Source organism: Leptodactylus fuscus, chromosome 1 (assembly GCF_031893055.1).
Source record: "Leptodactylus fuscus isolate aLepFus1 chromosome 1, aLepFus1.hap2, whole genome shotgun sequence".
NCBI classification, from domain to species: Eukaryota; Metazoa; Chordata; class Amphibia; order Anura; family Leptodactylidae; genus Leptodactylus; species Leptodactylus fuscus.
The window spans coordinates 149,525,988-149,538,605 of record NC_134265.1 but is presented as its reverse complement, the minus strand read 5'-3'; the positions used below and the strand labels follow the sequence as shown (position 1 = coordinate 149,538,605).

Genomic DNA, 12,618 nt, shown 5'->3' with positions numbered 1-12,618 from the left:
AGCAGCAGAAGTGCAGGGGAAAAAATTGCACAAAAAAGTTTGCATTTGTCATTGCTTTTCCAGGGTTTTGCATTTTTGCCTCCCCCCATATAAGTCCATTGGGAACATGCAACATTTTTCATAAAATCAGCAGATTCTTCAAAAACACATTTTTTACAATGTTCCAGTTTCCATTACGTTTTTTTTTTTCCTGTGGATTACATAAAATCCCATTCACTTAGCCGGAACTGTAAATGCAGCATTTTTTTTTTTTAACCCCCAGTGTGTGCTTTTATTTTCCAGTATATGGATGTCCATACTATATAAGATACATATATGAGACACATGAATCTCTTGAGCTAAAGAGCATAAATGGATAATTTGGAGAACTGCGGTTTTAGAATGAAGATATCATTGCTCTCTGAAATGGAGAACTGTTCAGTGGTGGGGGAGGGGTGCATAGCTCTGAGACAAGCCTCTTTTTTGCTATATCTCTTGAGAGAGAATACACACAGCGCTAGCCATACATATATTCTCTATGAAAAGAAGTGAATAAATAAGTATACGTGTGATGTGGTTGTAGTGTTTGTGCTGCATCCTACCCAAGGCTCAGGGTCTGGAAGTGACAGCTATGGCGAGGGATTTTCTTAATGTCTAAATAAAAAATGTGGCGATTAATGTGAATTTCCCAATGTAATGAAACCTTTCAGCCCCCCGTACACATCAGATTAAAACAGCGAGAGTCTGCCACAGCTAATTACATCAAGAGAAGCCGGGAATTCTGCTTCCAATTACGCACATTAATGCGCATTACATAGCCTCACAAGGCTTCAGTGCTGATAGGACAGAGACATGATGTTATAGCACAGAATGAGACCAGCTGTGCTCCTCGTAGTGGAAGGATATATCACACTACCTCTGGCCTGGAAATATCCTGTCATTCCAACTGGGATTAATGGAGATGCAATACATGTTATTAGAATCAAATCATTCTTGACAAGGTGTAAAAAGTGTCAACACGCTCCGCTTCCAGCTTGAGAATGTCCTATAGGCTCCACCACAAGTCCTCGATACCAACAAATGTCCTAATCTGCCCTCTTCTTTGTCAGTCAGCGGCCTCTATCACCTGCATACCAATGAAGTACCGACTCTCAGTCCAGAAAAGCTCTTGTGTCAACATAGGCATTGCATACATTATGGCACATATGTTTTGTCTTCCGATTTTTTTTCTTTTAGGCTGCGTTTACACAGCACTTTTTTACTGAATTGCAAACTGCAGTAATGAGTAATACATGTTACTATACATCTCACCTGTAGGATAACAGCCATTAAACTGAAAACCTGTGGTGTACTGGCTGTTGGCATACGGGTGAGATATATAGTTACACACACAGTTCTTCAGCAAAAAAACAAGCGCCATGTAAACTCAACGTCAAATCTTCTGTTTTATAATAATTTTTCAGTGTTCCATGAAGCTACAACTATATAGAAATGTACTTTAGATCTGATCATATATGATGCACTCTAATATTGTAACTCTTACTGTCTATATATCATCATTACATTCACACGTATAAAGTTTCATTTGATTCCAATAACTCCTTCTTGGTGGATTTTTTTTTTTTTTTCTCAATGACTGTGCCTTTTTATATCGATATATGTGATAAACAAGTGTCTGCTGCTCTAATATTCTTCTCACCAGTGTGCAACAGTTTTGCCAAATATGGCACTTGTAATAATTGCTATAGATTACATGGATCATATTACTCATGTTTTACAGATGTGATGGCAGCTGTTTATCATGTTCTGGGCCTGGAGACAAAAACTGTACCAGTTGTCCGGATGGCTATGTACTAGAAGGCAACACCTGTTTAGTTGGAACGGTCTGTAAAGATGGTGAGTTCATGTGTCAGTATGATAGATTTCATATAGTTATAATTCACATACAGTAGTACAAACGGCAATAACATGTGAAGGTTATTGACTTAACTTGCTGCAGAATGTGTACCTAAGTGAAAAAAATGTAATATTTGCCAGAGAAATGTGTTTCTATTTTGTATGCCATTTGTGGAGCTATTTTATGATAAGGATTTTGATAAAGGGCTGAATGTATGTCTGTTGGAAGGATGAGTGAAGGATGGCTCAGACATGGATAGAAGTCTGCCGTACGCTGTCTATACACTGTTTATCTGTGAATACTGAACCGTTATAACCACAGTGCCCTTCAGATTAATCGCAGTGTCCTGCAACTATTTATTTTTACTACCACCCATGACAAACCTTACAAAGACCGTCAATGTTAATGTAGGTTGAGCACATATTACTGAGACGTGAAGCCGTGAATTACAAACACAATGTTTTCATTACAAGCAGCAGGCTTTTATTTTGTGTAGATGAGCACTGCACTTCCATTGTGGAGGCAAGCAGGCAGCATAGCAAACACTGGGACTAATATGTTTTCCTCAATGCACCCAGCAATTTCACACTGATTCAAGTAACAAAGAGCTGTGCACTTGGTATATATAGCGGCAGCCAAGCTTATACTATAGCATGCAGATCAAATATGAGACTAGTGGTGTGAAATGTAAATGACCTATTTATCACCAAGCACACAGAGCCTCCATTTATAATATCCAGGACCGGCTTTGCACGGGTTAATTTCATAGACTACATTTGTTTAGCATTAGAATGATGATGGTGATGCATTCATCATCTCCATTTCTGCTTTTACTACCCAATGTACTCTGTCTCTATGATTAAATACACTAAACAGAGTAAAGGCTTCCAGCAGTCATATCTAGTCTCATCTGCCTCAGCGCAGAATATAATGAAGCAGCTCTAACTAGATCACTGAACGATATCCAATGATATAGCATAACCAATTACATTATTGTGTTTTGATGAAAAACCCATTAAGGTAAAATGTCTTTGTTTAATCATCCCCCTTCCACTTGCCACGATAGCTTCCCAAACGGCTGATGAATAAATGGATGCAGTCTGGCAGCCCTCCCCCCCCCCCCCCCAGTCATTAGGGAAATCCACAAATAGTGCATGACTGGTAACTGATGGCAGGAATCAGGAAGAAATGGCTCATGCCACTGAATAACAATAGACAAGTTACTAGGCTTTTATAATACAAATCCTAAAGAATTGGTAGCTGTGATTTTTACTGTATGATACAATTTTTGTTCAGCAATGTATCCACGATGTCTCAAGAGCCGTTTAAGGGCAGGGCCCCACGTAGCGTAATCTACAGCATTTTACAGTACCTGCAAAGAAGATGGGATTCTGGCTAATACCATCCATACATTGTAGAAGAAATCCACAGTGGGATAAACAAGTGAAATAATGCAGATCAGAAAGTGGATTTTAGCGCAGGATCTCATGGAAATTTGTTATTAAAGTATATTATAACATTTATTAATGTCACAAATGCTGCTAGAAAATCAAAAGTTTAGCTATGATTTAAGGTGTTTGAGCAATATAGAGCTAATAAGAATGTAGTGGTTAGACGTTGCATATAAGCTATGTCATAATCCTTGGGAAACTAAGGCCGGGTTCACACAATGTAATTTGGCACGTAATGTGGCACGTAGATGCCGCGGGAGGTTTTGAGGGCCGTATATGCTCCCATTGTTTTCAATGGGAGCCGGTACCGTATACACGGCGCTATTTTGCGGCCGTGATTTTGTGGCAGACGCAAAATAGCGCCGCATATACGGTACCGGCTTCCATTGAAAACAATGGGAGCGTATACGGCCCGCAAAACCTCCCGCGGCGTCTACGTGCCACATTACGTGCCAAATTACATTGTGTGAACCCGGCCAAAGGCTGCTGTCACACAGCAGTGTTTGGTTAGTGAATTTGGTCAGTGATTGTGAGCCAAAATTAGGCTTTTGTTCTCTAAGGGGCCATTCACACGGAGTAAGGGGCACTGATTCTGGCATGATAACTCGAGTAAGAATCAGCGCTGCAAAACAGAATCCCATTGACTTCAATGGGTTTCATTTAATGCGCGTAACACATTGAAATGAATGGGTTAAAAAGCCTCCCATTGAGTTCAATGTGTTACGCGCGTTAAACGGAACCCATTGAAGTCAATAGAATTCTGTTTTGCAGAACTGATTCTTGCACGAGTTATCGTGCCAGAATCAGCGCTGCGTTACTCCATATGAATGCCCCCTTAGGTGAAAAGATGCTGTCAGAGGTGCGGGGCAGTTTCTTATCCCCCTCTACCCAGTGAGAATAAATGCATAATCCAGTGGGCATGTGTATGGCTGAGTTGGGAGAGCAATATCTGTTCTGCCATCAGTTAACTATTGTGTATGGCTACCTTAAATTTGGTTATCTTGTATATTTCATTTCCTATATATCAAGCTGTTATTGTAGTCTAAAAGCAGGTAAATATCTCTGATTATTGTTCCAGAGGTTACCATCATTTGGTAGATATTCACACCTTGTACACTAGATTTGTTTTATACATTTCTATGACTGAAAATCTGCTTTAGGCTAAGGACCCACAGGACGTACCATAGCCAAAAAGCATTGAGGGAAAAACAGTGGCGGCAACGCATCATGGTTCTTCCTGCAGCGCTTTAAACAGAAAGTTCGCAGAGTTTTCCTCCACGGATTTTTTGTTACAATTATATCTTTGTGGAAACTGCTGGCGTTTCCGTAGATATAATTGACATGCTGTGATTTCCAAAACCGTACCTCGGTTTTTACCGTTAAATGGGCATAGGATTCACTAGAATCCAATCCATTTTGCACTTACTGTAAAATGCTGTGATTTTTCCCATAGCGGCAGATCGTGGCGTTTCCGTCTCATGGGACCCCGGACTTATATATGTTTTCTCGTACTAATCTAAAATGGCAGGCTAACAGTTTTCAGTCTTGCAACCATTGATCTTCACAATGTTAAATCTGTTAAATCTCTATAAACAAGAAAGAACTGATGAAGACCAATCCAAAGTGAGATATCCATGTGAATCCTAACAAAATTAATTAGATCCATAACATATACAGTACATACGGATTTTTAGGGTACAGAATTATGGTATGACTATTCGCTTTCTGGGTGACTGCTAATACCTGGCTTTGGAGGGCTACAAATAAAGGGTTGCTGTGAAGCTACTATGAAGGCAGGGTCTGCTCATAGATTTGTTCTGTGTGCCATTGACACAGGTTATATTTGTCTGCTTACTGTGTGTGTAGTGCAGAATACCATATATTCATGTGGCTGGAGATTAATGCTGTGTTTGACTAGAATCAATATCATTTCATTCTTATCTTCTAAAATGTCTTACGATGCTTTGGTTTAGATGTTTTTTTCATTTTACACCTCTGGTCCATGTTTGATCTTCTTCCCTTTTTATTCCAATGACAGAATTTCCTTGAAATGTTTGCAGTGTATTGACAGCAAGCAGAGAAAGACATCTCACAGCACAAACCTCTTCACACCAGCCTTATTTATAGAGTGTAAAAGTCACATTTGTCTTTCTTTGTAGTGTTAGATGTAATTGTCAGAGGTCTTTGTGTAGAGGCTTGCATTCTCAGACACTTTAAGAATTTTAACTCTTGGAATGCCCACGTGTGCCCCTACGTTACCTATATGTAGCATACATGTGCATAAATACACCCATCAAAATGGATAGTTCCATGATCATTTCAGCTAAATAGTAAAGTATGGTAACATGATTGTAAAAGTGTTGATCTATCACTAGGATAGCTCATCAATATCTGATCAGTAAGGGCCTCATGCCGTGTTTAATGAAATGAATGTATAGAATCAAGAGAACAACTTTGCTGCTGTTTTTGCTTGCTATGTTGTAGCAAATGCTCAGCTGTAGGAAGTGTTAGAGTAGCTTTACACGTGTGAAGATTTCACATGTGCTTTCACACCTAAATACAAATGATATTTGCATATCATGTGTGTGAATGGGGTTTCTCAGCCCTGTTCACATTAAAAAAAAAAATCTGTCAAGGAAAGAAGTTGTATGTCATTTGAATGGTCTAATTCTCCTATGAGTCTGTCACACACCCACAACACATTGGCAGCCAATAGTAAAAATGAAATTAGTTACACATTCTTTAAAAGAGCTGTCCTCCTTGTACCATCCATCCACTGGGATCCCAACCAACAACTGTAATTTATAGGGAAACCTGGCAGTAAGTGTTCAGTTCCCCAGCAGCACCAGGGACCATTCACATAAATGGGCTGTCTGTGTAATGCAGGACAAGAGGTGATCCTGCTATGGACTCTGGTCAGGGCTAAGAGAGGACAACCCCTCAACAAACACAGAATTTCTTAGCAGGGTGTATGAAAGTGGTTTTTATTATAGCTAACCAATTCTTCCAGCTAGCTGGTAGGTAGGTGGACTTTCTGGTCTCCAAATCTCCCTGGATATGCCGACCTTCTTTATAATTATCTTATTCTATAACAATGCTATGGGTAAGCTTCCCCACGTGCATATGGCTCATAAAGGCAAATTCTCCTTAGTTTTTCAGTGACATTTATTGGATATTGTCACATACAGCATACAATAACTATTTGCTTCTTTACCTACGGCTTTGATCATGATACATGTCATGCATTTCTGATAGTGGTCCAATCCTATATTATTTTCTTGTATTTGTAAGTAGCAGTTTTCCTACATAATATATGTCTCTTGATTTCCAGGTTAAACTCAGAATTTAACTACTGTTTAAATACTTGTATGAACATTACCAGATTCCTCCTTTATGATTTTATTGTTCTTGAATCTGACAATCTCTGCTGTATTTGTCAAAGTTTCTTGATTTTAAATTCTAATTTTCTACTGTTTTTTTCTGTTTCTTCTCTCATTCGTCAATGGATGACAATCACTCCCTCTCCGCGGATCCCTATATTCTTACCTGTTGAAACCGTGTTGAATGAAATTTTACCTCTGACGGACAAAATTGCCTTGTTTCCTGCTGCTGAATGGTTTCTCTCATCCAATCTGCCTGTTCTTACCAATCATACCTTCCTCCGTGTCATCTTGAAAATCTTGACATTTCTGCTCCTTCCTACTGTCAACCTCGGGAAAGCAACGGAAGAAGCGTGGGCTGAGGGTGGCTTCTGTACGCTAGTAAAAAAGAACAACCTGTGCATAAGGAAAGTACTTCAACAACTCTGCTGCAGAACATGTACACTGAAGGTGTGATTGAACTGCTGCAGAGCGTTCCACTTATTAGACTTCTAGATTTTTCATATTAATAATAAAAAGCCACCTCTTTCTCTCACTCGCTATTGCCCTCATCCCCCTTTTGGTGGGGGGAATGGTGAACAGTTTTGTTGGAACTTCAAAAAAAAACAAACAAACTACAACAGACCTACCTTGTATTACCGGGTGTTTCCTTTCAAGCACCTGGATCCACAGTCAGTATTGTGTGACCAAAGCATTGATGCCAAAATAAAGAGTCAGCTAATGATGTGATGTCAGCTTCAAGGTATTGCTTTTTCTTGTTTATTGTTTGGCCTCCCCAAGGCAAGATGGGCTACCACAAGTTTTAACTCATTTAGTTTGGAGATGACCTGCCATTTAATGAAGGGATACAGTGATTTATGTCTTGTTTTTCTGTGAAATATAAAAAAAATATTTATCCACATTTTTATTTCATTTGTTTATTTGTTACCTGTTGATGAATACGCTTGCATATTACTACCTGAAGAACAAGCCTGATGACCCTAGGACACCAAGGCGTAGTCACCTTAAATTGTGTTTTGGTATCAAGTTTGTATAGATCTGCAAGACAAATTCTCAGGGTTTATCTAGATGTAAAATGTTCATGTAGTGAGCCAATGGATGAAAAGAGATAATAAGATTTCAAGGCATGAATGTGAAGGCCACTCAGGAAACTTTCATCGTAAATGGATTGAAACGGAAGAGTCAAGGGCAGTGCTTAAGCAGGTCCTCGGTTTGATCATGTTTTCGAGGGTGTCAGAGAAAAAGGCAAGCTTAAGACCTTATTTTCTTGAAAGAATGTGCACTTTTCTTACCGTGTACGATTCAGAATGGCCAGATTTATTTCAGGTACCTAAATATTACTCATTGGGTTTATGTAAATGTTTAAAACCATGAAAACTGCTGTATGTTATTATAGAAATATATCTAGCCAGGAAAAGGGCTAAGAACTTTGGATATATTTTAGTAATACTTATTTCAGAGCACATATGTGTACATATATATCCGTAACAGTTATTGTTAAAAAATCACATTATTTAATGAATGTAAAAGTTATTTTAGGAGCGTTTTCTTTTTGATAATTTTATGTGACTATGTAAAATATATATAGTTTTTTTATTTTCCTTATCAAAAAGTCTGCTCATTCCTCAAACAAGGTACAGACAAATTCAAGATGTATATCTTCTCGTGAATTTGCAATTGTTATGTTACTTTTACTGCTTTGATGCCTACAAAATAAATACATTTCAGAAAGGATGCAACATATCATACATTGTCCAAATATTAGATGGTTTTGTATCCAACTATGGCCATAGAAATCATGTAAATGTGGACAGATCTATTATTAGTAGGGTTGAGCGATCGGAATCGGAAAAGATCGGATTCCGATCGGCGAACAAGTAAATTTCACGATCGCAATTGGAATTCCGACCCATCTTTTCCAGCGGGATTGAGGTCAGTGATTATTTCAAGATAGGCTCAACCCTCAAGTGACTTTTCCCATACAGAAGCATTGACTAGGGTTGAGGATCGGGATCGTAAAAGATCGGATCCCGATTGGCGATCGAGCAAATTTCATGATCGGGATCGGCTGGAAAATGATCGGAAATTGAATTTTGAAATCGATCCTGAAATCTCAAGATCAGCTCAACCCTAATTATTAGTCTATAGGCTCAATGCAGTGGTCATCCAGTGTCAGATATAGCATACCTTCCCTTTATGGAAATAATATCCCCATTTGGCTGAGTTGCACAGGATGTCCGCTGAGCGACTCTTGAGCTGACATTTGTGTTATGTCTATGGTCAGTTTAGGGGGGTTGTCCAACACCCCAATCAATTTTGTTGATTATGACACAACTTCAGGATAGGCTATTAGTTTCTGATGAGGGTCCAACACAAATCAGCTGTTCTGACTGCCTCTGAGCACTAGAAGCTATACAGGGAAATGTTCCAGCAGCAGAAGGCACCATCCACTAGATAGTGGGTGCTACAGCTCTGCTCCTATTCTCTTGAATGGCTTCTTCTTCTGACACCATTCCCTATATAACTTTTAGCGTCCAGAGGCAATCAGAACAACTGGTTGGTGCATGGTTTGGGTATTACACACTGACTGCACAGATACTGAAGGCCAATGCTGAATTGCCTGTTATATAAAAGCAAGAAAAAAGGCCTGGAGTCCTATAAAAAAAAACCTTTAATAGTGTATTTTAATATTTCAACTCATTGTTAAAACAGTTATGTATAAAAAAAAAAAGTCAAGTACGGTAACTCTAACATTGCTTTTACTCACAATTCTTCAAACTTCAGATATCTCTTGGTAAATTACATTATGGGTAATATGGTTTTTACAGTATATTCTGTGGCGCTATCTGAAGTTCATATGAATGAAGTGCATTGACCATTTCCATTGAGGAACAGCAGAATTGTGAATGCAGCTGTGAAGTGATAGTACAAGATAGTAATGTAATGTATTAAAGGGGTTGTACTATCAATATAAATGGCGATAAGTAAAATGAATATGAATTTCAGAGTTACTTTGTAAAGTATTATTAAAAATGTTTCCAGATGTATGACAATTATCTACTTCTAATAGCACCCCTTGGTGTTTGAGATGTTGGGCAGGACAGAAACCTTCCATGTAGCTGAAGGGCATACATATATGCATGTCATTATAGAGAGGCTTTCTTCAGTTACAAATAAAAAACTTCTCCTTATCAGGGAGAGAGGTAAGAACAGTGATGAGGTGCGCAGAAGTGCTATTCCTTCACTGCATGGAGTCTGTAGTGGAACATCAACCTTTTACTGATGTAAATGATACTGCCAATGCTGGAAGCTAAACAAAAGCCTGTGTCCTGCCTAAATGATATCTCTGCTTCTAACACTGAGGATACAGCAAAAGCTGAATTCTACTGGACATGCATGGATAACAGTCTCACTAGAAAGTCGTGTACAGACCTATGCTTTCGGAACATCAGGAGGCGATAGTCCAAGCAGATAATAGCTTTATATCTATAACAAATCATTTTTAATAACATAAAAAGTTGCTCCAAAATACATATTCAAGTATTATATCTGTACTCATAACACAATTCATTTAACGTTTAAAGGGGTTGTCCCATGTCGCATACTCACCAGTCTTCGTTGCTGTAAATTCTTCTGTCTTCCGGCTTTGTTGCGTCATTGGTGGGCGGGGTCACATACACAAAGCCAAGCGGCGAGATGCCGCTGGCCCTGTGTGCGCGCTCATAGACCAGTCTAGCCTTCACAATGCGAATATAGACCCGACATCCGCCTCTCTCTATTACAGCGGGTGCTGGATCTGTATTCACATTGTGAAGGCTAGACTGGTCTATGAGCGGGCACGCAGGGCCAGCGGCATCTCGCCGCTTGGCTTTGCATATGTGAATACAAACCCGGCATCCGCTGTAATAGAGAGGCAGATGCCAGGGAGAGTAGACGCCGGCACAGATGCACAGACGCCAGCACAGATGCACATACGCCAGCACAGATGCCAGCAACATCGCTATGCTTCTTCCCTGCATGAAGCCAGCAGCAGCAGAAGCGATGCTGTTATTCCACTCCTGCCGCTGCTGGCTTCATGCAGGACAGAAGCATAGCGATGTTGCTGGCATCTGTGCTGGCGTCTAACCGTCCCCGGCATCCGCCTCTCTATTACAGCGGATGCCGGGGAGTGTATTGGCAGCCCCTTCCCCCAAAGGGTAAACTACCCCCCTCTCCAGGCTCGCTCCCGTGCCCTTAGCCCCTTCTCCCTCCCCCCTGAGAGCAGGCAGATACATCACTTGACTTTTGAGCAGATAAGTCAAGGGCTGTGTCAACAATGAATTGAATAAAGTAAGATAGTGGACAAACAAAGCAGTTCTGCTGAATCAGTGTATTTAGGAAAAGTCTTACATCCACATTAACAAGCAGTATAGATAGGATCCTTGTGATGGGACAACCCCTTTAAGAGTGGCCTTCACTGGTATACAGCACATCAAAATGACTGTATATGATGCTGGTCTGGAATCTGCCTTTGGGGCTGATTTATCAAGACCAGTATGATCCATGATAGTCTTGAAAATCCCTGCCAGAGTTTGCATCTAATTTATGACAAGATGCAGGCATCCTCCTGGGGTCTGTGAGTCTAAGCAAAAGTCTGCATATCCCCAGAAAATCAGTGTAAATGATGATAAATTTGTCAAGTCCAATGGCAACGCCCCAAGCACACCTCCACCCTGAAGAACGTAGCATGCAGGCCGCAAAATGTCTCAATGTTTATGGGAAATTTTCACCTTGTGGCTAAAGCCCCAAGTAGCAGGCTGTGGCGATAAAGCTAGTCTTTGAACTTTTCCTTTTTTTGGAGGCAAAATTGGAAGAAAGAACAGGTGTCCCAAGCACTTGTGAACAGTGAGCTTTACCTGAACTAGACTAGTTACTCTTACCCCTTCCATCAATTCTAGGAGCATTGTCTCAAACATTACCTATATATTTCTATATAAATGTGATGTTTAAAGCCTATGGTTATTATGGTTCATTTTAAACATGTAATGAATATATGGGCATCCATTGATAAGGTCTGCCAGCAACCCATAATCATATATGAATCAGCTTAGGTTTATGTCCGTAGTGCACACTTCCATCTTCATCAGAAAGGCAGTATTACCAGTTACTAGTAAATTACTAAATAGATATGATTTTTCCTGGACAGGCTTGCTGAGAATGTGCACACAAAGGTGTGGGTGCTAGATGTTGTACTACAGAAGTAAAAAAGAGTAGAAACAATGTATTTTCTTGTTTATATATGTTACATGTATGCTGATGCTTTCACTGTACATATAATACTATTTTCCATTATAAATACTGTATGTCTTGAGCCTTGAAGAAAATCTTAATGATATGAAATATATTGAAGACTGAGATGTAAATTCTAGACAACCGTTGAGTTCACTGACTAGATTAAATGGGCAAATCATAAGAATAATTCTGATTTAATTTGTTTGGTCATAATGGTGCAGTATGCATTGTCAACAGGATTGTTTTATAAGGGGGGGGGGGTATTTTGCCTTCTTTTGCTAGATTTTCCAAGATCTTCACTGGCTGCAGCAATGACATCCCTACTTCCCAGTAATTTCTGCAGTCATTGGTCTCAGTAGTGCATGGCATAATACCACTGAGGCTCGTGATTGGTAGATAGGGATGCCATTGATTCAGCAACATTAATGACTAGTGGGCACCACTGGATCAGCAGGGGATTCAAAGGGAACCTGTCATGCTGAACATGTAGTCTTATCTGCAGGCATCATATTAAAGCTAAGCAGATTGAGATATATAATTTTGTGGTAAAAACATTCAGAATAATTTGTATTCCAAGTCTGTGCTCATTGAGGGATTAGGAGTCATATAGAAATTCCTACTCAGCCTTTGTCATGACTAT

The 12,618-nt window shown here is 39.6% G+C and overlaps 1 protein-coding gene across 2 annotated transcripts in view; it reads left to right on the top strand.

The window, feature by feature from the left end:
- PCSK5 (proprotein convertase subtilisin/kexin type 5) overlaps positions 1-12,618 on the top strand; it is a 371,370-nt gene that overhangs the window by 227,188 nt on the left and 131,564 nt on the right. The window contains exons 20-21 of one of the 2 annotated variants that reach the window (XM_075278160.1): positions 1,760-1,875; positions 7,048-7,563. In XM_075278160.1, the coding sequence (XP_075134261.1) occupies positions 1,760-1,875; positions 7,048-7,163 (232 nt within the window). In that variant the 3' untranslated portion in view covers positions 7,164-7,563. Of the gene's footprint in view, positions 1-1,759; positions 1,876-7,047; positions 7,564-12,618 lie in introns of those variants that run through there. The other variant, XM_075278157.1, reaches the window with a different exon arrangement.